This window comes from Perca flavescens, chromosome 2, assembly GCF_004354835.1.
Source record: "Perca flavescens isolate YP-PL-M2 chromosome 2, PFLA_1.0, whole genome shotgun sequence".
Classification (NCBI taxonomy): domain Eukaryota; kingdom Metazoa; phylum Chordata; class Actinopteri; order Perciformes; family Percidae; genus Perca; species Perca flavescens.
The window spans coordinates 31961520-31989496 of record NC_041332.1 but is presented as its reverse complement, the minus strand read 5'-3'; the positions used below and the strand labels follow the sequence as shown (position 1 = coordinate 31989496).

Genomic DNA, 27977 nt, shown 5'->3' with positions numbered 1-27977 from the left:
CTAAAATAAGCCAACTGTCTCATGTCTTTTGCTTCTTATTTAAAGATTCCCTACAGACATCGTTTAAGACAAAAATACTCTGCTTTGAATTATAATGTGTCTGATATGGTTTTTTTTCCAACAAAACTGTTAAATGACCTTGTTCAAAATCCTTACAATTATATCTTTTTTCTGCCTTATTAAAATTCCAGAATCTATGCATATGCAAATATTTCCTCACATCAACGGTTTAACTGCTGAGCTGTCTCCTACTTCACTGGATTCTCATTCAATTCTCAGTGCAGTTCACTGAAGGCTTCAAGTTACCACTTCCCTTATCTGATAGCTCCTCGGTCATCGGCTGAACCGGAAGTTGTTCTGGCCCTCCATCGTAAATGGCCGTCTGAAAGCTCTTATTCCTGCCTCGAGGATCAAGGAGCTAGGATGGAGGATGGATCTCCGAGGAGCTATGAGCGAGGGTACACGAGAGCAGCCTACCCAGAAGCCGTGCAGCTGAAAGCCGTTGCTAACTCCGCCCACACAGCTGACGAATTCACGTGACGCGTCAGAGGAAAGGACGTCTCACCCCACTAAAAACAGATTTCTTCGTTTCCTCTCTCCTCCCATTCCTTGTGTCTCTCCCAGGAGGCGCCGAGGATGCAGTTTAAGGAAAGTTAGAAGGACCCATAGACTGTAAAATAATGTACAAAGCTTCCGGGCCTATAAAATGAAATACCAATGGTTAAGTGCCTTAAACCTGCATTCTAGCTAATTTCCAGCAAGGAGCAACTCCACTGGCTCCAAAAAGAAGACTGTTTCAATAGAAATCTGTGAGAAAAGGACCTTCTTCCTCCTTGATTTATTACCTCAGTAAACAACCAGTTCCGCACGCTCTCTCCAAAAAAAAAACTTCACCTATTGGTTTCAAAAAACCAAGATCGAAATCGCCAAACTCGAGGCTTCAAAACGGCAGTCCACAAACCAATGCGTGATGTCAGGGCTGCTACATCCACTAGCTTTACAGCTTATGGCCGCACAATGGACCACAATTGGCTTCCACTTGTGATGTCACAGAATCATGCTGGTATGTTTTGAGTGGAGGGTGACTTTAACGACATGAGCGTGGCAGGAATCTTCTCATCGAACTCTCGGCAAGAAGACAAATCAGGGTATTGTAACCACTAAGGTGGAGCCCAACAAAAGGATTTATGGACATAACCCCCTCAGCTATAGAGGGAACTCTATGTATTAGCCTGTACACTCAGGAAGTCTTTAGCACAATGACATATTCACCTGTAGCACATGGATAAGGCCTGCCTGGGGTTAAGCAAAGAAAAAAAAAAAAAAAAAAAAAAAAAAAAAAGTTCTTCTATTTTTGGCGCCGCCGACGGTTCCAAATGTCACCTTTTGCCGCGGTGATTTGTGAGGAGAAGTCTGACTTGGTTTGACAATGGAGGGGGTAAATATCAATAGAGGCCTCGGCGTAGGTGCAGAGAGGACACATTCCAGAAAAACAAAACAGAATAAGAGGATAACAACAACAACAACAACAACAACACAGAAACAAGAAACTATCAAAATTCCATTCAGGCACAAACGTGACAGCTCAGAGCAGGGCCACTGAGGCCCCTGATGACGGGCCCATGACTCTCCATCTGTGAAGACCCCAGACAGATGGCTGTAATGTCAGTACAGAATGGGCCAGTGGGTTTCTGCCATGCCGTTCACAGATCCCTGTCCACAGCAGGAGGAGCAGAGATTCTCATGCTCGTTGGTATAAAAGTCCATCACGTCAGGAGATAATGAGATGTCACATACGACTGCTTTGGTCCAGTGAGTTCTCCAATGCTTTTATTAGAGCATTTCACATCTGCTCTTTAAGATCGACTTAAAATGATACACTTGAAAGGATGGCAAAAAAGCTCATGACTGGCAGTTTGACTGGGAATATCTACTCCCAACAGATGTAGTGGCATGGTTCACGGTTTTTTTTCCTAGACCTGTGATATTTTTCCTCTCGTTGAAGCCTGACGTTTTCTTATCTATTGCACATTTCCTCGCGGGTACATTTCAGAATTTGACAAAAAGAGGAAATAAGAAAAAGAAAGAAGGTAAAAGCATGAATAAAGATAGATGCTACACAGCTAAAAGTATGCTTGATACAGAACGATTCCCTTGCTATTTCAGCCAAGTAAATTCAGCCCAAATCAAAACAAGCAATATGCAATTATAATATGTGCTGGAGCGAAATGTACAAAGTGATTAAACACATTTACATAATGCCTTCGTCTCGATGGGAAGGGGCCTTGTTGCCGGACAGCAAGTATCAAAATCGTATTATTTGTAGGTACTTATATGGTTAGCTTTTTAATTTTCATATACCATAATGAATGGAAATTCCTCACATATTTAACTAAATTATGAAATTTTAGATTTTTTTTTTGTTGACTGCTGGGTGAGCATTTGTGAGTGAAGTCCAATTTGTGTGACAAGGATAATCTGTACAATGCCTTACATTAATATTTTGAGTGGGGGAATAAGGTGATTGTCAAACCGTAATAAGAAATACAACTATTTATAATAAATACACATAAAATCAGGCATTATGTAACGCACAATAAAGATGAAGGAAGTGCCCATGATTTGCTAAAGTTGCAGCACACAGCATAGAGGGGGAAAAAGGAAACTTTTAAATTTTTCAAAAAAATAAATTATGGTCCAATACAAGACATGTGCTACAAAAAGATTTTAGCTGCACTGAGCTTTCAAAGAAAAAAAAGAAAAATGCTGTACAGTTTTTTTAGTGAGAGTCACTGACCAGCAGTGCATTTCTTATTGCACTGAGGTAGGATGGCTGGTAAGCCTTGTGGATGGGATAAAAATCATGTTGCAGTACCTTTGACCTCCCACAAGAGTTCTCTATTTCTCCAATTCTAGTCCAACTTTGGCATGGCCACTGTTATATAGAGAACTCATTACAGAGTTCCACCTCTCATTTGAGGTGAGGGGGGGGAGAAAAAAAAGAGCAAAATTAAATAATTACCAAAACGTATTCAATAAATAATATGCTGAGTATTTACTGCATCTTTACATTAATGCACCGTAAAAAAACAAGTTTAAAGGGCACTAATTCACAAAACAGAACCACTTCGTTCCTCGTTATTGCCGCTGTGTGATCACAGAGTAACAAATTGACAAACAAAAAACAAATATGGTTTTCGCTAAAATAGATAACTGCGATCTAGCAGGTACTGTACTTTGTTTAATACTGTGATACTGTCCAGCAGAAACATAATAAAGACTTAGTGTTCAGCCTCATATAGAGAGCTCACACCGCTCATTAGAAAATGTATTTCAGCAGTCTTGAACATCAGCCATTTGAATTTTGAAAGTTGGATTTTAGCTCAGAAATTCTCATATTTTATTCCTGCATTTGGGGAGAATTATTCCTGACTTGGTATTTTTAAGTGATTGGTAGGTCTTATTTTCATGATCTTATAATATATTATATAAAACTGTAATTTGGAAGATGTGAAAAAAATCTCTAAACTTTGAAACAAATTGATACACAACGTCTTCTATTTAATGTCAAAACCCATACTGCACCGCAATATCTTAGGGCTTACTTACTTGTTTGTTTCTAGTTTCATAGATTTATATTTTGAGAAAATGTGTGCTTCCAGGTACAGTTTTTTTTCTCGTTTTAGGCATTTTGTTGAATAAACTGTATTACTTGTACCATAAATAAATAGTAAAATCACAAAAAATAGCCAATGAAATGACATTTCTCTTTGGTTTGATCACATTTTGGGATAAATGCTATGCAAATATGTCCCTGGGATTCAATTATTTCACCGCATTTCCAGTACGTATTCAATACATCTCCACAACAGCGGCAATATTATATGTATACAAAACAAAATATATACAAATCAAATATTCCTGGAACTACTCACTACAGTAAACCTAAACCTTTGTAAACTAATTGTCTTCCTATTTTGAGGTTGTTAACTACCAAGATATGAGGTGGTTTTGTTACAAGTTACAAGTTGTTCCTTTGATTTTCTAGAAAACTAAAACATGTAACTGTTATTTTCAAGTTTCACAGGTTTTCTTTTATAACATTTGATATCCCAGATAGTTACATCTGGGATTAAAAGCATGAATATTAACATATTGTTCTGGGGCTTGATGATCTATGACAAAACTAAGCCAATTTATGAAACCTGAGCACCCGAATCCTGTATATTTTACCAGTGTCAGCTGGTACATGACATGAGGCAGGAGTTTTAACTTTTCCAATTCGAGGCTGTCGGTGGATAAACAGATGTCACAAGAAAGCAGAAATAATTCTCTAAGGAAGACTTGCACCAAGACAAGGCATTATAACATGAACAATGAAAAAACAAAACAAAAACGAGATTAAAAAGTTGTTTTAGTTTGCGGCTTGAAATAAATCAATTCTCTGGTGACTGAGTCACTTAAATCTCTGTCCAATCGCGTTGGACCAATTAAAGAACTCTAGATCGAAACTTTGCACTTTGTTTGCACTCTATAGTGGAGCTCTTAACTGGGTATGGAATTACTCTTGGTGGTGTTCATAGGCCTATGGCACTCTTAAAAGATTTGGTTGAGTTCATGTTTTGCCATCCACCATTTAGGACCTTCATTCAGGTGATCAAATACAAAAGGCACTTATCGACCATCGGACTCAGCGAAGGGCAGGAATAAGCATAACCATTACCCTGCTCAACGTCTGTATTACATGACGCAAACCTCTTTAAGAGGTTATCACTCCCATTCATACCATGTTATCTCAAAGACAATGTCCGCTTTAAATGTCCTCCACCCAAGAATGACCAATCCCACATTTCGGTCTCTCAAATATTTAAAATCTTTACACTCCTCTTTGTATACATTTTAGTAAACCAGCACTAAAAGTGTCCTTCCTCATCAGATTAAACATCTTTCTTTTAACACGCAGTCATAAATGTAAATTTTTTAAGGACATATTGCTTACGGGAGATTGCAGGTAACATTCTTAAAGAGTGATGCCACCGACGTCCTTGGAGACATCAAAACGGGGAGGTGTGGGGGAAGGGTAGGGGAAGAATGTGGGGTTGGTTTTATTTTTTCCGCTCTAGGTAGTTGGAGGGGACCCAGCCCTTGCGGGGAAGCAGGCTGTCCTGCACCTGGCAGTACCACCAACCATTGGGGTTTCTTTCCAACACTTCCAGACAGGTGCCCTCAGTAAAACCCATTGTTTCCTCATCACCACGATAGTCAGCGATGGACACGTACACATCCCTGCCAAGGTTATTGTGGATCAGTTGGCTCTTCTCTATGGGCTTGGGTCGAACTGTGGACACAGGGATGCCGTTGCGTTGGTTAACTCTGCTAAGGGCGTCCTGGCTTGTGCTGAATGCGCTCCCTGAGGACCCCAGGCCGGAGCGCTCGGCAGGCCTCGTCTGACTTTCAACAACCACATGTGGCCGCACGGTGCTGAAGGAGGCATTTCGGCGGACGCCAAGGGTGGCAGAACCAGAGCCATAGTGATCACTTCTGCCGAGAGAGTCGTTTCGTCTCAGAGACCCCGTCATGTAGTGGGAATCCTTGGCTGGCTGTGTTGTGGTCACAAACACAGACTGAGGTCTCACTGCCACCTGGCGAACCCCGTTCCTCATCCGAACACCTCCATTAACCATCCCTGACGGCTTCGAGAAGCCACCCGGAGGCTTGGAAGGAATTGGCGGAGTGTTCCTTCTCAAGCCTTGATGCTGTTGGCTCAGACCTTGGATGTTGATGTTATTGAGGGCCAAAACGTGCTGCTCGTTTTTCTCCAGGCTGTTGGACTTACTCCCCCCACTCCCGTGTCCACTCCCGTGTCCACTCCCGTGTCCATCTAGGTCCAACCCACCTGCATCGCCAACTTGTCTGACAGGTTCCAGGTAGTACGAGGGAGCCCAGCCCTCCTCGGATCCCCATCGGATGTACCACCAACCGCTCTCCAGCTTCTCCAGAACCTCAACCTCCACCCTGGCTGGAAAGCTGATCTCAGAGTCCTGGACCTTCTTGTAGGCATCCAGGGAGCGGTAGAGATTGGGGCCTTCCACATCTGAGTCACCACGGCTCCCTTTGGAGTAAACCGAAGAGAGATCTGAGGTACTGCGCGAACACATCGAGTCCTCTGATGAGATGACGGAGGCTGTTTCAGAGTCGTCCCCACGAGTAGGTTTGAGGCCATGAGGCCGGAACTGACTTGTAGGCCTCAGCTGCCGTCTCAAAGAGCTGATGTCCATCCTCTCAGGACTCTGGGGTTCTGATTTGGTCAGGAGTGGTTTAGGTCTGACAGAAGGCTTGGGCCTGGTCGAGGGGCTCTGACCTATTCTCTGCTCCACATCCCGGCTTAAGACGGGGCCTTTCTTGGGGCCTCTGCTCAATTCATCTGACGAAGAGTGGGGGCTGTTGTCCTGCGACCTGAGGCTGATATCTATGTGTCTGCCCAGGGTCTGGCTTCTCCGGTTCATCTCTGGCGTCATGGTCTTCATGGGTCTACCAGCTACAGGTGAAGATCCTGAGGGCTTGCGTGGGACTGTGGAGGAACGGTAGCTCCTTGGGGAATTTGGCTCACTGGAACCTTTGACTGAAGTTCGTTCAACACCACTGCTTGGCCTGAAGCCGTCATTCTCATAAATACACTCCTCTTTTGCAACCTCCTCTACAGACCTGAAGGAAGTTCTTCGATGAGTGAACACAGGGGACGCCTTGCAGACAGGAGGAGAGGCCTTGCAGACAGGAGGAGAGGCCTTGCAGACAGGAGGAGAGGCCTTGCAGACAGGAGGAGAGGCCTTGCAGACAGGAGGAGAGGCCTTGCAGACAGGAGGAGAGGCCTTGCAGGAAGGAGGGGAGCGGTGGTACTTGTCGCTGACCACGTTGCTGATCTTCACATCCAGGGCACGCTCATCCTTTAGGGAATCTGTGTCTGATTCACCTTCACATCCGATTGCAGGAACATCATATTCAGGTTCCTCGTACACAGGCCTGCTCGCTGGCTCTGAAACTGTAGAGGCACAGTTAGCAGGAGGGGGAGCCTCCTCAGACTCTTGTTTTTTGACAGGCGGAGCTGGTGGTGGGACTTTGGGCCGGGTCAGGGTGCTGGTCCGACGGCTGAGGTTGGGCTTCTTACGCTTGTCGATGTAGGAGCAGGGGGCCCAGCCCTCCATCTCTCCAATCTGCACATACCACCAGCCTCCAGGGTTCTTCTCTATCACCTACACAACAAGACATGGAAGATAAAAGCTAAATAAAGATTTTGTAAATTTGTCTAAATATGTGAAACTTGCTAAAAAATGGAATAGGGTAAGGGTTTAGAGTTAGAGGATCAGGTGATCCAAGACTGCTGTAATTACATCTGATATTGCAGTCTTCTTGCAAAGATACAGTGGTGGGAGAAGTATTCTGATCCTTTACTTAAGTAAAACTACTAATAACACACTTTAAAAATACTCTGTTAAAGGTAAAAGTCCTGCATTGAAAATGTTACTTATGTAAAAGTATGTAAGTATCATAAGGAAAATGTACTTAAAGTATTAAAAGTATTAAAAGTACTGAATGCAGAAATATCATTACATTTTAGAAACTGCAAAACAATCAAAACAACTCTGTCAATCAACTATGTGTTTTATCAGCTAATCAATTCAGCTTTATTTGTAGGCCTATATAAATTATATTGTTGGGTAGTTTTATTTATAATAAAAGATTGTTTTTTATAAACTACATGTGTTTTGTCTGCAAAAAATTTAATTTGTGACATAATAAGTCACTTAAGATGTCAGTTGAACGTAGTGGAGTAACAATTATAATATTTAGAACGTGGCATGAAAAGAAAAGACTCAAGTAAACTAAAAGTACCTCAAATATATACTTAAGTACCGTACTTGAATGTACCTAGTTACATTCCACCACTGCAAAGATATTAATGACAAAAGTTAATTTCGCTAGCTCTACATAACAGGAAAAAAAAACCTTGAAGAATTCTGTTATCTTCATCTCTCTACCTGAGTCGCTGCAGAGCGAATTCTCTCTACATCATCTCGTTCAAACACAAATCTCAACGCCGCATCTCTATTGCTGTAGCTTTCCTGTCTGAGGAGCTCACCGTTGACATACATATTCAATGAGCCCTGACTGTCTGATCTCAGCGACAACAATGCAGATCTGGCCTCTTACATCAGCTTTTTGTCCTCCACGGAAACTGATGCCATCCGAGATTGAGGACTGGAAATCTGCTATAGTGTAATACTCTGCTTCCACAGCAGGGGGCTCTGGTGGCTTGGGTAACTGGAATCCCTGTGCAGCAAAGGGGAGAGATGTAAGCAGCTGACATCATATCTAACCAGCATTATATTATGTCTGACTATGTCTTAAGAACGAGTATGACGAAAGGCATAATATGGAAGCTGCATATGATGATAATATAAACATATAACAGTATGTAAAGTATTTAAGTGTGGGCAGTGGTAGATTCCGATAATCAAAGACATGCTGAAATTATGTGTTGTTACTGTGCTTTAACGGTTGCTATGCCAACTCTCGCAGCAACCTGGGAGCTAATTAATAATCTTTATTATCTTTAAAGTTTATATTCCTATTTACTGTATTTATACTGCTTTCTTAAAACCTGTGTTTGTAAACATGCTACAACATTCTTTACTCTGATCAAAGGTAGTTCAGTGATGCCTAATGTACATGTTTCTGTTGAAAAATCATATTAAAGAAAGCCCTCTTGGGTATTGTTAGGAAGCAGTAGCTTGTGAAGTTGTCTTACCAAGTTGGGTTCTCTTCGTGGGGGAGGTTTTTGTCTCAGATTTGGAGACCCTGACAAACAAAGAAACATCCCATTAAAACGTATCTGTAACACACCTAACCTACATCAAACAACTACGGAGTCATATTTGTGCCTCATTCCTGCATGTGCAAAGAAAGAAATACTTATACCATTGTACCAGCCCTAAGTGCTGGCAGTCTCATATTAAAATGTACTTTGAGTGATAATTTCTCTATAAAATATAATTTATGTACTTGAAGAACACATGCTCAGGAATAAGGCACAAATATAATGCCATAAGGAACATGAAATAGTAAACAAAAATTGGACATACATTCTTAGTATGTGAGTAAAATGGAAATCCACACACCAAGCCCACAATCCCATGTTAAATAGCCTCACAGATTAGTGTGACCAAGTATATGCAATTAGATTACACCACCATCACCATTAGATACACAGTCAGCCATGTAGCTTACCTATAGCATCAAAGCCTACACAAAAGGAAAATAACATGTCTTAATGTCTGATACAAACACTACAAATCCTCTTCTTCTTTGCTGCAATGCATTTCCTGCTTGATTATCTCCTAATACACCATAAATGCTTACCAATTTCCACTCTATGAGGTGCCACTCTGGCAACAGCTGGGGACCCTGGCTCGCCCCTCCCTTTATTTTCATTTAGGGCAGCACTCGCTGCTATTCCCAGACATGGGCTGTTGGTGTCACGGCCGGCACTCAGCCTCCTGCCCGTCTCAGCGTTGATTTCAGAGTTATACGGCATGGGCAGGCTGATCTCGCTCTTGGAGATGTGGCGCTCGGGTGTGGTGCTACCCTCTCCGTCTGTCTGGATGTCCTTCTCACTGACCGATTTCTTTTGTAACAGGTTGCTGATCTCCATGATGTTGCCGATGATCTCCACGGGGCCTGTCAGGGTCTTCTTGCGGGGGGAGAAGTCCTCTTTCACCTTTTTCAAGTAGGAGGCAGGGGCCCATCCCTCTTTCCCTAAGTATCTGTGGGTAGAATGTATAAAGACAGAATATCTTTATGGTGTATATTCTTGAATTTTCCCCTGTTTTCTATCATTTAAGGAGGCACTGCACCAATTTAACGCATAAATGTCACTTTATGGGGGCATGGAGTTTGAAAGATGTGGACATTTACCAGGCATTATGGGAAATGTAGGATCCAGAGTTTTTGGATCTTGACCCATACAAGCGACAAACATATCTGGATATTTTAGCCTCAGTTGCGTGATTTTGCTCTTTTATTAATCTGCCTTTTGTGAGCCCCCCAGTTGAAGTGCAATACTAAATCACCAGAGTACCCATTTAAGATAGGGCACAAAGTATTTATTAGTTGGACCATAAATCATACCTAGAATGAATAAACAACTAAATTTCTACATTTTCTGGCATTTCAGTAATCAATAAAATACACCAAATAAGATACTGTGTTGAAAAACAGACACTATTTTAATTCTAGTGACATGGAGGTAGCTGAAGGCAAGTAAACAGACTCAATGTGCAAAGAGACACTACTTCCCCACATTTCAACATTAATTGTTAAGCTATATGAGTCATTTTAGAGTGCTTTGTGAAACAATAAATAATGTTTCCATTAGTCATTTGCCTGAAGGTGAGCCATTTTCTGCTCAGAAGAGATGTGATCCTTTCTGCTTCCCTGTTGCATGACTCCAAATGCACGACCACTAGGAGTCCCCATAACCTGATAATATGCACCTTTTTTCTTCTATTTTTGTCTAAATAGAAACAGAATTCAAATGGAAACAGAAAGACTGCAAGGCCAAAATGCATATATGAGGCTGCATTTGAAAGCTAAATTATTCTAGTGACCGAAAATGGGCTTGTTTAGCATGTGATTAAAACACCATCCACTACATCAGTTCAAACATGGTTGAAAACAGTTATTTGTCCCTAGTCTATAATAAGTCATATTTTAACCACAATAACTTAGACATAATAATAAGACATGCTTAATGCCACACTATGTAAAAACCACACATACTTTCTACATCTTGTTAACAACACCTGTATAAAGTTTAAGACCTCTAGGCCTAACCTTATGGGAGCTAGGTAGTTTTCAGTATGTGGTCCCCTGAACCTCTCCAAGTAAACAAATTGTGCTAAATGCTTTTATACTGAACTTAGCAGACAGTTAGCAATGGACTCCACACAACGACATTCACAACGTGGATTAACATGAAAAAAAACATTTTGATTCTTTGATTCTTTTGATCGGTGAACATTTACGGACCAGAGAAATATAAATAGGCCATTAATGGATCCATTTAACATTTAGGACCAGCTCACAGGTAGGGAATCATCATGATTTATCATCTCTTTTGATTATTAGCATTAGGATTATGAATCATGCTTTAGTGCTTCTGATCTCTGTAAACGAGGCTGTGCAGACCCCACAAGGATACTGTAGTCCCCAGTTTTTGGACCCCACAAATATAGTAAAACAGGACACACACACACACACACACACACACACACACACACACACACACACACACACACACACACACACACACACACACACACACACATTCAAAAAGAAATCCCATGCAGCACACCCAGTTGACCTGTGGAGAGCGCTATATGGAAATCTCAATATCATTATGCAAATAATCAACATTTATTTATATACTTTAAAGCAACCAATAAGAACTGCAGTAAAGCACTGCCTTGATCACAGCACTGACGACCAACGATGTTCTCTGAGGACTGAAATTGGATTCACAAAAAAAGAAGCTTTGGACTGATTCCATTTCTTTCATTTAATGTAACTGTGTCCATGTCTCGGACACAGTTCGCAGCTGTTGGCCATATCCAGACACATCTGGTCCAGCACTGTTTCCTGTCTATTCGCAGTGCTTTTTATAGGAGATCACCCCCAAAGTGCAAATAGAATTAATTTACACACATCTAAGAATCTATCTGTGAATTGTCGGTAACACTTTATAATAACCATCATTAATAGATGGTAAATTGATAGTTAATTCATCTTTAGTTAATTGTCATTAACTGATAGCAAACAGTCATTTTACTGTTAACAAACAATGAAATTATAATCAATAATGCTTACTAATTATTAGTAGTGCTGTAAATTAACAGTTTGTTAATTTATTAACAGTTAAATTTAACTAACCGTTGTTAGACACATTATATCCCTCATATGCTATTTTAGGTATCGGGTAATGATTAAAAAATGTTTGTAACCCTTTAAGAAACCATTTTTAAAACATCTATAAACATTACATGGATAATAGGGGAGTGCAAAAAAATCAATTCATATTTGAATCGTGATTCAAGCTCTACAGATTCAAAATTGATTAATAGAATTCCAAAAATTTATTCATATTTAAAAAAATAAAATAAAAAATGGGAAAAGTAACTGCATTTACATACTGTGAATCATTTTTTTTTTAAATTGAGAATTGTTTTTGAAACAAAAATCAATTTTGAATCGAATCTTGAGCCTAAAAGTCGATATCAAATCGTGACATTTTCTGAATCGTGCAACCCTGATAAGATAGATGACCAGATATTCCCAACACTTTGTTAAGGGTTACTAGTTGGTTTGTAAGCCGTCTATAAACAGTGTCTGGATGGTTATTATAAAGTTGCAACATATGACTATAATACCTTGTTGAATAGTTAATAAATACTTTGTAAACCATCTAAAAACATTATCTGGATGGCTATTGTAAAGTTGAGACTGATGTTTTTCATAGTTATTGGTTAGTTAGTGCTTGGTAAAGCAATGATACATTTTTTGCCCTTCATTAAATTCTATAAAAAAAATGATCTAGATACATACATAAAATATATATATATATATATATATATATATATATATATATATATATATATATGTGTGTGAATATACTGTATATGCTTTGTTTTTATGAGTTGAGCTCCTTTTACTCCTCAGCATTTACTCACCTGATGTACCACCAGCCCTCCAAGTTCTTCTGGATCACCTCCACGGTGACGCCTTTCTCAAAGCTGACTTCATCCTTCCCCTGACTGGTGTGCGGCTGTATGGTCATGTATTTCTCCTCTGGAGGTCAGGAGGGGTAAAGCAAAGAGAAAGAGTAGTAGAGTGAGTCAACTGTTATCATCAAACAGGCTCGGATCGAAGGGGTTTGACCACTGTATCGTTGACATCCTTCCAGAGGTCCTCATGAGGGGAAGAGAAAGCAGAGTGTGACCTACTTAAAATGCGCCGACTGTTTCCATAGCAACACATACACAACCCTCTCCCCCTTGTCCTACACCAGAGATCTTCAACAGTCCTTAGAGTTACTGCAGGGGGGCCACCAAATTATTATATATATTGTAAATTTTTAGAATTTTTTTTGGGAAAGAATCAAACATATTATTAGCAAATATAAATCAGCGGGAAAAAAATCGGTGAAAAAAAAAACATTGATGATATCCTAGCTGGCCTAAAGGTAGTCCCAAAGGTAGCCATCCACAGTTACAGTTAATCCTAAAGATTCACTGTGCCACATTCATGTTTAACATTAAAACATGATTCATAAAATCATGCCAACAGTTATTTTCAATACCTTAATATTTTATGCACTAAAATGAATAATAATAAAGGCTTTAGGCCGCCCACACATTATTGTAGGCCCCGTTTAATATGCAACTTAATGTTATACTATATATGTAGTAGGGGGTCCCTGATCCATCTCTCTCAGTTAAAGGCCTTTTTATGCTTCTGCGTAGAATCGACGGCGTACCCTCGCAGACCCCTCTGCGTCTATGCCGTAGCCTGACGGGCACCTCTTGAAAAATGTAACTACAGGTCGCAGCGACGCACGTTTCCTGGTTCTCCTTCTCCATAAACAACATGAAATCAAGGAGAGGGATAACTTTTCCTGCTACAGATTCCCCCCGGTGGTCAGAAAGAACAGGGGAGACACTTTGTTTCTCTCACTATGACCTAGAGTCGGTACTCACTCCGAAGCTAATCGCCGTCACTCTCTCACTTCTCCCTTGCTCTAACACCCACACACACACACACACACACACACACACACACACACACACACACACACACACACACACACACACACACACACGCCCGCTCGACGCACACAACAGCGCACAAGTATTTATCAGGCCACTTACGTAGGCTACGGCAAAAGCTCTGCGTGGAGCCTAAGCAGAACCATAAAACAGCCTTAAGGCTTATAAAACGCTGGAGACCCCTGTCCTACACAATAATGACAACCGGCTCCCTCTACTGGCGGAACCGCTCCCCCTTGCTGCTTGTTTTCCTCTCCACACCAGGCCTTATTCAAGCTATCTGGACCCTGATCCAATGTTCTGTCTCCAGAGGGAGATTCCTCTTGTAGCAGGAGCCTCCCTTGAGAAGATATTTGGACCAAGATCTCTCTTCTCAGATCTATATCTGACCGCCACTCCTCTCTCACGCTCTGCAAGTTCTTCCAAGACCCTGTGGGGAAGGAAATTCTACAATTGGCTTAGCGGGGAGCAGTAGAAGGTTAGGGGATTCATAGACACCGAGGCAAAAGATGGGAGCAGAGGAGGAGACAAAAGATTGGCTTCCCAGCAGAGAAAGGAACTATTAGTGGACAGCACATTGGCTGATGAACTGGTATGGTATGGAGAGGAATAAAAATCATCTGTGTATGCAATCTGATGACTTAAGTGGCAGAAAATATGGAGGAGGAAGAAATGGCTGTAGGGTGGGATCTAAACATGTTTAGAATAAATGAGTTAGACAGGAGAGAATATGACCTTAGTTGGCTGGAGATACACTAATACAATTGGTCAAGGAAATGTGAGGGGCAGGGATGATATCCCAGAGGTACAGTATGTGTGCTTATTCATCTGAATGCATGCTTCCAATAGGTGGGGTAGGCCCAGACGGCGGGGATTCAAGTTCCTGTCCTGCCTGCCATTACAGAGCAGCTGAGGTCAATAATGTGGAAGAGTGGAATGTCTGGCCCTGAACCTCAACTTGCAAAGCATGATGTGTAAAGGTGTGGGGGTGTGTGTGTGTGTGTGTGTGTGTGTGTGTGTGTGTGTGTGTGTGTGTGTGTGTGTGTGTGTGTGTGTGTGTGTGTGTGTGTGTGCGTGCGTGTGTGTGTAGGGGTTGGGCCGAGTGCTTGCGAGACAGAGAATAACAAATGGGTTGGCTTACAAAGAAATCTGGAATGTCTACCTAAGTGTGTGTGTTTGTTACGTGTTTATATTGATGTACCACTAGTCTGGATCAACGGAAGTACATTTCCAGGATAAAGCTTGACATCCGATGTCAGGCTTTGTCCCTCTCCTTCCGCTCTCTGCGTGTTGTTCTCAAAATCGCTTCGCTACGGAAAACAACACACTTTGAGCTAGCAGGCTACATGTTGAAAATGGCAAAATTTGGATCGTGCAACAAGGCAGGCCTGCTTGGTTCTTTTGGGGAATGGTTGTAAAGTTTTACAAAGAATATGTTTACACCATTTACTCTCTAACTGGGACGTTTGGGACAGATTAGCGGGAAATGCTGTGGACAAAGTACACACGGCGATACATTGGTAAGAACAATATGACATTTAACCATGTATCCAGCTAATTTAAATTGCTTATTTTACTGTATTGTGTGAACAGTTAACTTCATTTAATATTGTATGTGGTGTTTTGTTTTGTGCGGTGCAAATGTTCCACCGAAACAAGTTCCTTCTGACAAACTCTTTGGCACAGTGGGCTAGATTTATCAAGCCGTTTGCGCCTGTTTCCAGGCGCTAATTGGTCGCAAAGACGGACGTAACCGATGTGGGCTATTTACAGACAGGGCGCACTTGGGTAAAATCGCAGATTGTCTGCCACATGAGCGAGAAGAGACAAGTTGCGCTTTCAATATGCGTTCGTGGGAGGGTCGTGGGGAAAGTGGGAGTTCCACCCAAAAAGGTGCGCGTCTCTATTCTGCGGGGGAAATTCTCCGCCTCTTAAAAGCAGGTCTAAACCAGCCGCAATCGAGTTTCCTCGTAGACCTTTATGCCGCTGGTGAAATGGCAACAGTAATTTGAGCAAGACGAAGACATAGGCGAGGCTGAAAATATTTTTAACACAAGAATCACACTTTGTCAGTGACCACAACATCATTCAGTGTTACAGATCAAGCTGCCATGCAATATTAGAGTTACTGGAAGAAATCAAAGATGACATTGAATCACCCACTCAGCGTTCACATCCCATTCCAGCAGTTGTTAAACTCCTCGCTACATTACAAATATTGGCAGCAGGATCATTTCAAACAGTCATCAGCATCAGCAGTGGGAATATCGCAGTCTGCACTCAGCCATATCATAGCACAAGTACCGCTTCGCTACAGCGCAATTTACGGTATAGTGGGCGGAGAAAGACGCTGATTGCCTGATGGGTGTCAGGGTTGATAAATACTACGCAAAATGTGGAAGCATAGCGTGCGCTATTACCGAACTCGCATAAAAAGACACAGCGCAAACTGCGCTAGTGTTAGTAAATTAGGCCCTGTGTGTGTTGTGTAGTTTATCATGTAGTTGCTTTTAATTCCCTGAAGACAGGAATAAAAGACGAACGATTCTATAAATCACATCTGTGTATGTCTTCACGAGCTGTAGACGTGCCTCAGTGTCCATCTTTGTGTGTGTGTGTGGGTGTGTGTGTGTGTGTGTGTTGGCGCCGGCGTCACACTGCAGGGACAGAACAGTGAGTTGAGAGCGGTCAGTGGGATTCTATAAATCAGATTAGGGACCTCCTGTAAATGATAGCACTCAGGGCAGGGCGGAGGACGCAGGCTTGTGTTAAACTTTGGAGTGCGAGACGCCACCACTCCCGAGTGCACAGTGAGGTCACTTGGCTGTCAGTAGCCAATCCCCAGAGAGGTCAAGACACCCTGACCTGGCTTTGTGTCTGAGCAAGGGGGAGTCAAAAAGAGATGTGCTGTAATTTAATTTTGGTCCCGAGCGTGCACTTGTTTTATTGTCAAGATCTCCGGTTCACACCCCCCTCTTCTTTATGGAGTGTAACGTAAAAGGCAAAGAAGTCTGTGTCAGCAAACAGGCTGCAGAGTATACTGCTGTCCTCTTCCATTAGCAAATTACACCCTGCGAGAAAATAAATCCTACGTGATCGCTCTTTGTTTTCGTCGTTTGCCAGTGCTCCTAAATCAAACTGTATCTCAAGTGTCTGTGCAGAGCTGTAAAACCTCACTCACACGTTTCTTATCGCTAGCTCAGCAATGCATTATCAGGCAGGGACAGTAGTGTCTCCATTCACATAGCAAAAAGGGGGGGAACAGGGACGAGAAGGGAGTGGGGAGGATAAGAATGAGATAAACGTGCAAAGGCTGAAATATGGCATGGGTCAAACATCAGCTTCTCGAACTTTCATAGTGAAATGCATGGAATCTTGCCTTTGGTTGTCTTAACTTTCTGGCACTTACATTATCCCCAATAGCAAACCCAAGCCATTGGGTGTGCCAAGCAATTAAACACAAACACAAACCACTACTGTACCTGCACGCAGTTGTATTTGATTCAGGGCTAACTGGAGCACTGTTGACAGTGAGACAGCGTACAGTAATAGGACAGCATGTCAGCAGACAGTAACACAGTCAGAAAGTGAAGTGTGGTGGTGAACAAAAAAGTTGGAAATGACATGACTCCAGTCAGCAGCAGCTGCAGTTTTCACGGTGAGACTATTTTGTGATGGTGGAAAAAGAGCTACTGGCCCAGAAGCCGTTAGCGCCCGTGCTGCCCGTGCTTCCGGATGCGCTGCAGTCAATGCTTGCTAATCCAGCAGCCGCGCCACAGCACGTCCCAAAGCGTACGTGAAGCGGCTCTCCGCTGCGCTAAAGATAGGCACGCAGCAGGTCTATTTTCACGCGAGCCACGGGCCGTTCGGACAGCCAGGTAGAAAGTGAAACAGCGAGACTATCCGGTCAATAAATCAAAAGACACCCCCCAATATCGTACATGTCTCCTTTACAACACCACGGACAATGAGATATTCATCCTTGGAGGTTGAAAAACATAATAGACATCCCAGATGTTAAATTACAGGAGTGCTTGGAGTGGAAGGTAGATACTAGCTAATAAACATGTGATTGTTCTGTAAAGTAGAGATAATAACACCTGCGAGTTGGGCATCAAGCCTCTACGCATCTGAGACGTTCCTGGTGCGGTATGGGGTGTGGCTAAGGACAGAACAAAACCGGAACGCCCAGTGGAGAATTGGAGTTACTGAATATGTAGCAGCAATACCCTCCAGTACTTCGACAATCCAACCAATTGTCGTATTTTTGGCCGTTTGAGGGCCAAAAGTCAATGGTAAAATGTATTTTATATTCAGATCACGTACCTTTCAGCTAAACACATTTGCTGAAACTGGTAACTGCATCAAACCTTGGCCAAAAGGTTTCCGGATTTGGCCACCATGACAATAATTAGCATTTCTGGTGGCCTGTAATAACGTTAGCAATGCTAAGTCATGCTAAAGGGCATAGCGATCAACTGTAAACATTGCAAGTTAGCTGTGCCCTGCGAATGCCTAAGTAGTCTGCATGTTTCCAATGATATTCAACAGAAGTATGTAACTTTGGTATGCAAGACATGATGACAGAAAAGACATCTCTCCATGGCAGTATGAACACATTCACCTGCTATGGAGCCCCAGGGCCAAGATCAGCTGCTTGCCCCCTATTTAGCCACCATTAATGGGGGCTCAGAAACATATTAATATACAATATAGTCATGCATGTCTCGAAACTAGATTTAGGCACAGGGATCTTCAAGACTACTTTGCTGTTTTTGGTTGCAGTGTCTGTTAAGCCTGGAGCCTTCAGGACCCCTATAAATCTGGGGTCAGTTTCCTGATTTGCTCAGTGGGAAATCCAGCCTTGCATGGCAGTGACTTTAAACATTTGTATTTTGAAGAAAGTAATACGTATGTTCAAGTCTATACAAATATTGCTTAAACAATCAAAGAGCCATTGCACTGTACAAAACAAATAGATATATAGGCATAAGATATATTTAATATGTGACCTGAAAAAGTACCTCTAACCTACAAAAGTAAAAAGTTAAAATAAGTGGTGGAGTTCAAGAACATGAACCAAAAGAGTTGAACGTGTTTCATTCTCTGGTGGCGACAAATAGCCGGGTGACTCATCCACTCTCTACAGAAGTTGAGGTCTGTGTGATTAAAACCAGTCGGCAGATTGGGCTGCTGTCCCACTTTCACACTTTCCACCGGCTTATTGGAGCCAAGCCTCACTGTTCTGGGAGACATATCTAGTTAGGTAACATTCCTGCAGACCTGGGTAACACTGTTCCCCTAACCTGCCATAGCTTCATATGCTTTGATTCCATTCCATTAATGACGATATACTGTGAACAGTGACCCTTTATTATTTCTATTCAGACTTGTGACAAGAAGGTTGCCAGTTTGAATTCCTAAAATAAGCTTTTTCGGGGGGAATTAATGAGTAATGTCCCCCTGTCTACCGCTATTCTTCCCCACAAAACCAAACAGGATTAACGCCATGGGTATGTGGCCGTGTGTGTAACTTACCCTGCATCAACTGCCTGAGGCTGCTGACTATAGAAGAATATATCCTGTATGTCAGTGTGTGTATTTTTAGAAGGAGCGCACATACATTCGGCGAGAGTTTGCCCTGTATTCAATCTCCTCTGATTAATCACTAATGCCCCATTGCCCGCTGGTCTGGAGGAAGGTGGTAACACAAGCCAGTCCAGCCATGCTATGCTATACTATATATATATACGATACAGCATAAAAAATCTGCTTAGAAACAGAAGAAATATTGGATAGGATAGAACACCATAATGTGATTCTGCTAAGTAAAACACATAAGATTCATTATTAGTTTCACTTGTTTTTATTTTAAACAAATTGTATATCCGAATACAATGCGCATTTTGTGCGCATGTGCTCAGTCTGCCACTTTTTAAGAAAACAATTCCAGTTCTAGTTCCATGGTATCAGAATTCATGTCATCATGGAAACATTAATTGGTCTTGTGACAAGGGCTGGGAAAGTTGGCAGAACAGGCAGCCAATGTGCTCTGACCCAATGGAAATGAAATTGTCAGATTGACAGCACTGTAGCCCAATGGATTGGGAGGGGGTGCCACCTTGTGCAACCCTGATGATGACAAACAAAGAGTGTTTTACGGAGGTTGCACAGGTCCAGGAACAGCTTCCATAAACAAATTATAACTACAGAGAGTATGTTTGAAGCCCTGACTAAGCCTGGAACCAGACAAGCGCCTAATTGACATTCTGAGAAAAGTTTGCATTAGAAAGCGAGCGCCACTCGCCCCCCCCGGGAGAAGTGACTGCGTGTTTTTTCAGACATAGACTCATGTCTCTCTTTCAGCACTGAAGCAAAAATGACTCGAAAAAAAACACAGATGACTTGCCAAATGCTACAATGAAAAGCATGCAAGAACCTCTTCATGTTTATCTTTTTTAAAGATTTACAAGGGAAATGCAAAACCCCTAACAACATTTTAAACCTAAGGGAGTTTGCTTTAATTAAGCAGCAACACTGTTATACAATCATTTATGTTCACATGGCTCAGTGGCCGTCAAGGTTGATGAGTTTGTATTGTGAGAGCCGAATAGCCTTAATTATCCAAATCTGTTTAAGGCAGTCCAATTATTTTGCTGCTCTGTGTGAGCTTAAGAGCGTTCCAAGTTTGATGGAGTGAGATATGAGATTTCACTGTCAGAGCCGACTCATGGCCACCCAATGTGCTGCTCCCGGTAGATACTCAAGGCCAGTTGTTGTTGGCCGCAAACTATGTGAGAGTGCAGGGGAGTGGGGCCATTTGTGGGGAAGGTGTGTACTAATATGTGTGATTAAGTTTCAGACACTTGTTATCGTGTCTTGTTTTAACTTTATTAGTTCTGATATTACAATTATCTATGTTGTATCTTGCACTTTTATGATAAAAACTTAACTAACTAACTTAAAAACTGAGCTTACAAAGTAGCTGAAGTCATGTAATTTTTTATCTGAACCTGTTCGATCGATTCACAATTTAAAGTTTGCCATCCCTTTAACAGAATAAGATGACTAAACAATTACTTTAATCAAAAACTAGCTATCAAAAGTAACTGGACCTTTAAGTTTTATAATTAGATTTTTAAAACATATCCCAAATAAATAACTTTCTTCAAATAAATAAACTAGGACACAAAAATTACGCCCTGGGCCATTTAAAAATTGCATCGTGATTAATTTTTTATCTGAACCTGTTCGCATCGTTCCATCCCTAGTAAGATGTAAACTCAGAAATAGCTAGTAAGTGGACCTTTGAGTTGATATCGCATACATGCTAATAATTATGCACTATATGTGTATGTGTCCATATGCATGAGCTGCTTTGCGCTATGTGGAGAGAGACAATGACTCAGCGTCTGATTCCTTGTGGGTTTGTGGATTTGTATTGTATGCATGTGCAGGCCCATCGGTGTGGGATATGTATACATTTACTGTAACTGTGTAATGTGTGTGTGTGTGTGTGCCCACTGTCTTTATGTTCACCTCGGCTCTGCTGGCGGTTGACTATACCCCCGAGGGTCCAGCGGCGGTCCAGCCTCTTCAGATGTGCCTTGCGTCTCTTAGTAACTGATGATGATGAGGAGCAACCAAAAAGAAAACAAACAAATAGATGTGGAGTTAGTGTAAGAAGCATAGATTAGCAACTTGAACAAAGGCAAAAAAAAAAGAAGAAACTGTTGTTAGCGGCACCACAATAGTTTCCAAGGGACAATGGCAAATAAACAACAGCTTGTATGTCAAGTCTGAAGCCAGTAGACCATCTCTTGCAACGATTAGCTGGCTTTAGTATTTTAGCTAAGGATATGGTAAATGCAAAGTTAAGAGCAGTTCGATGAAAACCAGCAAACAGTTTTGGAGTTTTTTTTTTTTTATTATACACATATACAGTATGTGCGTAAATCACACCTTTTACTTCCTAAAGTATGGAGTGTATGGATTCAAAATCAATAAGCCACAAAGCAGGATTAATTTGAGGGTCCAATCGTCCTTATTCATTTAGGATGGATATCTAACCACCACGTGTTATACTGCACCGTTATTTATACAGTAGGTGGATGTGTAATAATACTCAGTGCATATTTATGATGTTGTGTATATTAATTTAATAAGATATGATGTTTTATTCTATTTTTAGGGATCTTTGTTGAACATCTGACTGGCACAACAGACACCATGAACCTTGAGCTACTAGTTATTCAGCAAAATGTTTACAACTTATGTTTCGTTTTTGTCAGAGAGCTCTTAATTCAAACAACCTTTCGCCTCTCTTTACATACTCCGCCCCACCTCGCCATGAGACAGGCACGAACGTCAAACAACAACAAAAATCACTAGGCCTTCTGGCTGACACTGGTAGTCAGCACACATATCATCAAAGTCAGCTACTGTAGCGGGCCTCCTGGCCCAGTTTTAGGTTTCCCTCCGACAGGAAGGTTAGCTACAGTAGCACAATCATTCACATACAGCTTGCTCCTTACAAGCCAGACAAAGTGGCAATAAAATGATTATTTGTTCAGACTATGAAATGTTTAAAAAGGGGTATAGAAAAGGGGTTGATGCATAGACTGTATGAGTGAAGCCAAAACATCTGGATCGCCCCCTGGTGGCTGGCTACAGTATAGGTCATTAAACCCAGATCCCTCCATGTAAGCGGACGGGACATGGGCCAAACAAAAAAACATCCAAGTACATGTCAAATACATTTTTCCCAAATATGGTTTCTGTCATTCTAGGTAGTTGTGATCACGCTGATGTTTGATTAAGCGTTCATTTTTCTGATAAGTTTTGTTTTTATTCATTTTTTTTATGTCATAAAAACATATTCAACTGTCATGATTGACCGCTGTGATTGACTGGCGATTTGTCGGGCGGGTGTATGGGCGGGACTTTGATAACACCGCCTGATCACTACTGAGCAGACTCTGGTTCCAAAATTACAAGATGGCAGCGCCTGTATCTGGGATATTTTGGCTTCACTTTTGTACAGTGGGAGGAAGTGGAGACTTCTATCTTTTATTTTATTATTATTTTATTTTTTACAGTCTATTGGGTAAAATGCTGGTGCTAGGCATCTTTAAAGACTTGTTTTGTCCAAACAACGTTGCAAACTACAAAGGTTTTACTTTATTTTATTTACAATAATATATAGCAGAAGAATGCAGCAGACATTACTACATTTGTTGTGGTTATTTGAGATGACAATGGTTGACACAAATCTATAAATGAGGAATTCCCTTTGGAGCACCTGATTAGGCGCAATGTTGTGTGAGGCTCCATGTCTGTGTACAGTATGTATGTATTTACACTGTCGACCTTCATCTTATCAAGTCATTTCTGTCTATAATTAAGTCCAAAAAACCTTATGTCCTTAAAATAATCAATAAGAAAGGAACTCAAACCACAGATTGTATTGCTCTTTACAGTTTCTAGCTGTAGTGTGCTGAACTCTTGACCTCTGTCAATCGTTATTAGTTCAAAGTCTGTATAAAATAAAGCCTCAGTCAAAATACAATGAGTCATTTTCCCATTTTAGCAGATTGTCTGAGCAAACACGTTAATGAGGGGAAGGATAGATGGAAACATCACTTATCTTCTATCTATCTTTCTTTCTACTGTGTTAATCTAATTCCTTCTCCATCGTCTGTCCTCTCTTCACCCTCTTGTCTCTCCATCTTTCCTTCTGCCCTCTCTCCCTTTGTGTGCCTCTGCTACTTGTCATTTCCTCTCCCTTTTGACTCGTCTGCCTTCCATCCATCCCACTGAGCATCACCCGACTCCTGTTGACCTCCTAATTGAAATATCAGCTAAGGGAAGGCACAAAGGGAAATGTTATTTCGAGGTAATTTCAGCGGGGGCCTGGGCTGCGGCTGTCGGTTCCTCTCCAGTGAGCTGAGCTGTGAGTGGAATTAGGTTACAGACCACGCAGAGATAATGAGATGTAAGGGACGACAGGAAGCGGGAAAGGGGGAGATCAGAAATAAGAAGTGACGATGTGTGCAAACACAAAGACACCAGGCCTAATGGGAAAATGGGGATCGGGGATGGGGGGGAGGGGTACTTGGGTGTAGTTTTGAGCTCAGGCAATTCCTGCATAAATTCACTTGAGTGCATTGGTTAGCAGAGAGAAGATGGTCGAAAAACCAAATGCAACGAGAGTGTGTAACATAACGCTTACATCCATCCCACAGGCTTAAAGGTGCTCTAAGTGATGTTGGGTGACGTTACTTCTTGTTGACGTTCGAAGTATTGCCAAACAAAACGAGGCTAGCTCGCCCCTCCCTCCTCCTCATCCCATCCCCTCCCCCTCCCTTCCGTGCTTCCGCACACTAACCCCCCCCAACCCCCACCCCAAAATCCTTCTTATCGGTTATTGGCTGGAACGCTGGAACTCTGTTATGTTTGGTGGTGCAGGTTGGCGCAGTTTGTTTTTGTTGCCGTTTGTGGAGCCTGGACTGTCTACAGAGACCGCGTTTTTTTACAGTGTGTTCAGGGGACAGGCAGCTAGCAGATAGTGAGGAGATGTTTGCTGTATGTGACAAAAAATGTTGTAGCCTAAAAAACGGGTGACATCGCTTAGAGCACTTTTAAAGGATACATTCTGGTTCATTACAGCTTGGGTCTTGGGTCACTAATAAACTGAATGTACTCACAGAGTACATTGATGTGATGTGGGACAACTTACTGTAGATGTGCACACACAGTTTTCCTGTGCATCGAAGGGATTATTATTAAAATTTGGGGTGCACTTTCTTTCCACCTCTAAATAAAGTGGTTTAGATAATCTACCTTAACACTGACTGCTCGACTCGTTTTGTCCTGTTGGACAGTAATGTTGTGGTGTTCCCAGATCTCAGCAAAAAAAAAGGGTACTCCACCAATTTAGCAAGTGGACAGTTAAAAAAGAAATCTAAAATCGATGCAGCAGAACCATCCACTAGGTACCTTTAATGCATTACCCAGAATGCAACTCGACCCCTGACAGTTTGGCCGGAGATTCGGGTGCGTCAGTAGCAGCTAATGTAGTATCTAGCCTCAATCAGAGATTAGCAGTGGCTACAGGGGTCTGGGAGGATCATACTCCACACCCCAGATTTTTTTTTATTTTCAAACTTTGTAGTCTTCAGACCCAACCGACGCTGACTCAAGTGACATCACTTGAGGACATGTATCAGATTTCACGCAACTCCCTCTGGAGACACAAAAGGCTTTATCCAACTTTTTTTCACATACGCAGTACTCCCCAACACCTGTAATCAGACTTTGATGTGTGCAATTGGCACTTTTACACAGATCATGCCCTGAATAAACAGCTTGAAATTTACATGTAACATGATGCAAATGTAAAGTTTTGCACAACAGAACAAGGCAAGACATTTTGAATATGTCTTGGAGACACCCATACCCATTATGGCGGGTGGAAATAACTTGTGTCAGTAAGGGAGAAAAATCTTGTCTACTGTCGTAAATCCCCAGAGATTGCAGCTGTCATAAACAAATAGCCCTTTAACCATGTAAATAGTTCAAATACACAGGCTATAGGCTACATACACTCTGGAGCCAGTACAGTATGCACATGTGGACTTCGTCTATAAGAAGATATGCTCTCATGTGACTGCCAACTGGGTCCTAAGTGCCAACATCGTTCAGGTTTGTAGGGCCTTCATCAAGGAGCGCCTGCTGCTTCGAGATGTAAACAATTAGGCGATCTGCCATTGTTGTTACTGTATGTTGTCATGTGACTGCTTACATCAACATCACTTGTTGTGATTGGCTTACAGTATTTTTATAAAAAAAATGACCTGGGAGCAAATTTGCATTGCATGTGTTGTTTTATTCAGTGTGTATGTTTCGCCCTTTATCAAAAAGGACCTTTACTTGAAATAGTGTTATCATAACTGACGAAATGAAATGCAGTTGTTTAATCCCAATTTAATATTAGATAGCACACCAAATTAAATCGAAGTACATTTGGGGAAAAAAGAAAAAAATGAAAAACCCATTGAAACACAAAAAAAGTCCTCAGGCATATCCCTGAAGCTGTTATTTTACCTCCAGGATACAGAATTGGAAGAGATTCCACTGGTACAGGCACTGACAACATATATTGAGTGTGTGTGTATGTGAGTGTGTGCGAGTGGGGAAAGAATCCAAGAAATGAATAAGAACAGCAAATAACAGTGACTGTGGCAGCTGTGCAGGAGCTGTCATCATTCTAGCAGAGTGTGTGTTTTTTTATTTTAATGTGTCTTGCAGAATGTGGACAGTGAAGCATGGAGGCTGGCATGTTTTAATGAGAGACAGAAAACGCCTGTTAGTGGCACTCCAGTGGCACTATACAACATAATAACCTATCCCACCATTCCTATTTCATTACCACACACTGCTGCAGATAAACAACGTAATGTATGTGTGTGTTGCATGTATTTCTAAGCATGCCTGTGAGCATACCTGTGTGTTTGCACTTTATTTATCTCTATTGGATTCCCTTGGTCTAAAAGCAGAAATGGGCTTATGATGACACTTATGATGAAATGCTCCATCCCAGCAGTCAGACTAAACATTGGGGAGGAAAGGGTCACAACAAAACGAGGCTACTGCAAGAGTTGCAGCCTCCCGGGGGAGTTGAAAGGAATTTTCTGTGGTGCCAAAATATTGCAAACCCTTTCGCCGCGGTCTGGTACCATTTCACCATTGAGCTGCAACTGTGGTCTTCAAGGTTCCTAATGTGTGACTGGAAGTGTGTTTGTAAGTGTGTTGAGCTCGGACTTTCTTAGATTGAGATGTGAGTACAGAAAAAAAAAACGCCCACTATAAACAATTATTGAGAAATCATGTCCTTTTCTACAAAGACGATTCTCAAAGAACAAGTCGGCCAAAATGACGTTTAGGTCTTTCTGTGTTTTATGAATGTAATAATCTTGTGTTTTTGCATGTGTCTGTGCTAACCTTCTCCAGTCCTGGAAGTGCCCAGATCCAAATCGTCTCTGGTTACATTCTGGGAGTCCAGGTATGTGGCGGGCACCCAGCCCTGCTCCTCTGCTGTGCTGACGAACCACCAACCTAGAGAAGAGAGGGAGAGAGATAGAGAAGGGAAAGAGGGATGGAAAGAGAGAGAGATATGAACATATTAGTGTTGCTACCAATAATCAAGGCCTGAAGGATGACAGCGAGCATCATTCCAACGTTGTGATTTACACCAAACAATGGATAGCTTCATCTCTACAATGTAGCCAAATGTACTGTGACTGTGGATGAGCCAGCATTTGCACTCCAGCAAATTTAGCCTGTGTATGGTTAGTAAAACAAAGGGCTTCTGGGACTCCAGCCCCAAATTTTTTCGTAAAAGCCCTGGATCTTTTCAGCAGAGAAGCTAAAACATAAACTGGTATCAGGAATCTATGTGCTAGCTTGTTGGGAAGATGGCTAAATAACGCTCCAAACATAGGTGCTCCAATTTGGAGAGGGGAAAAAGCATGGGCATTTTAAAAGGTGTCCTTTGACCTCTGACCTCCAAAAATATAAAAGAAAATGGGTTCTATAGGTACACGCAAGTCTCATCTTTACAGACACGCCCACTTTTATGCTAATGCCATGCAATTGTAATGTGGTATTTCTGCCAATTCTATAATGGTGTACTTGAATATTTCTACATACTGGGGTTCATAAACAGTCTGGAAATTGCATACATTGGTTCTGAGAGGAGAGCTGAGACTCAATGAGCCTAAATAGGAGAAAAATATTTCCCCAGGGAAGCATGCCCCCTGAACCCAACTAGGTTTGGACCGAGCCCCCGAATGTTTACAACATCTGGCTCCAAGACCTGGTAAAACTGTACATCTAATATGTTGGTCTTGTCTGTATCAGCGAGCAGAGAGATCTGAGGCGGACACACAATGGCTGCAAGTTTCACCTACTTGGAAAGCTCTCATCATTACTAAAGCAGACACTGAGAGACAAAACAGATACTGGAGAGAGGAAAGTGTTGGAGCTTGAAGTGAATTATAGATCAACAACACAAGTTTAAAAAGCACTTGATGCATGAAG

The 27977-nt window shown here is 41.8% G+C and overlaps 1 protein-coding gene across 3 annotated transcripts in view; it reads right to left on the bottom strand.

Annotated features, from left to right (window-relative positions):
* Positions 1–1233: 1233 nt before the first annotated feature.
* Positions 1234–27977, bottom strand: part of sh3pxd2aa (SH3 and PX domains 2Aa) — a 151246-nt gene continuing 124502 nt past the window's right edge. For all 3 annotated transcript variants that reach the window (XM_028592484.1, XM_028592494.1, XM_028592505.1), the window contains 7 exons: positions 26880–26993; positions 21417–21500; positions 12783–12900; positions 9418–9821; positions 8807–8856; positions 8209–8328; positions 1234–7250 (listed from right to left, as the gene is read on the bottom strand). In XM_028592484.1, the coding sequence (XP_028448285.1) occupies positions 5106–7250; positions 8209–8328; positions 8807–8856; positions 9418–9821; positions 12783–12900; positions 21417–21500; positions 26880–26993 (3035 nt within the window). In that variant the 3' untranslated portion in view covers positions 1234–5105. The remainder of the gene's footprint in view (positions 7251–8208; positions 8329–8806; positions 8857–9417; positions 9822–12782; positions 12901–21416; positions 21501–26879; positions 26994–27977) is intronic.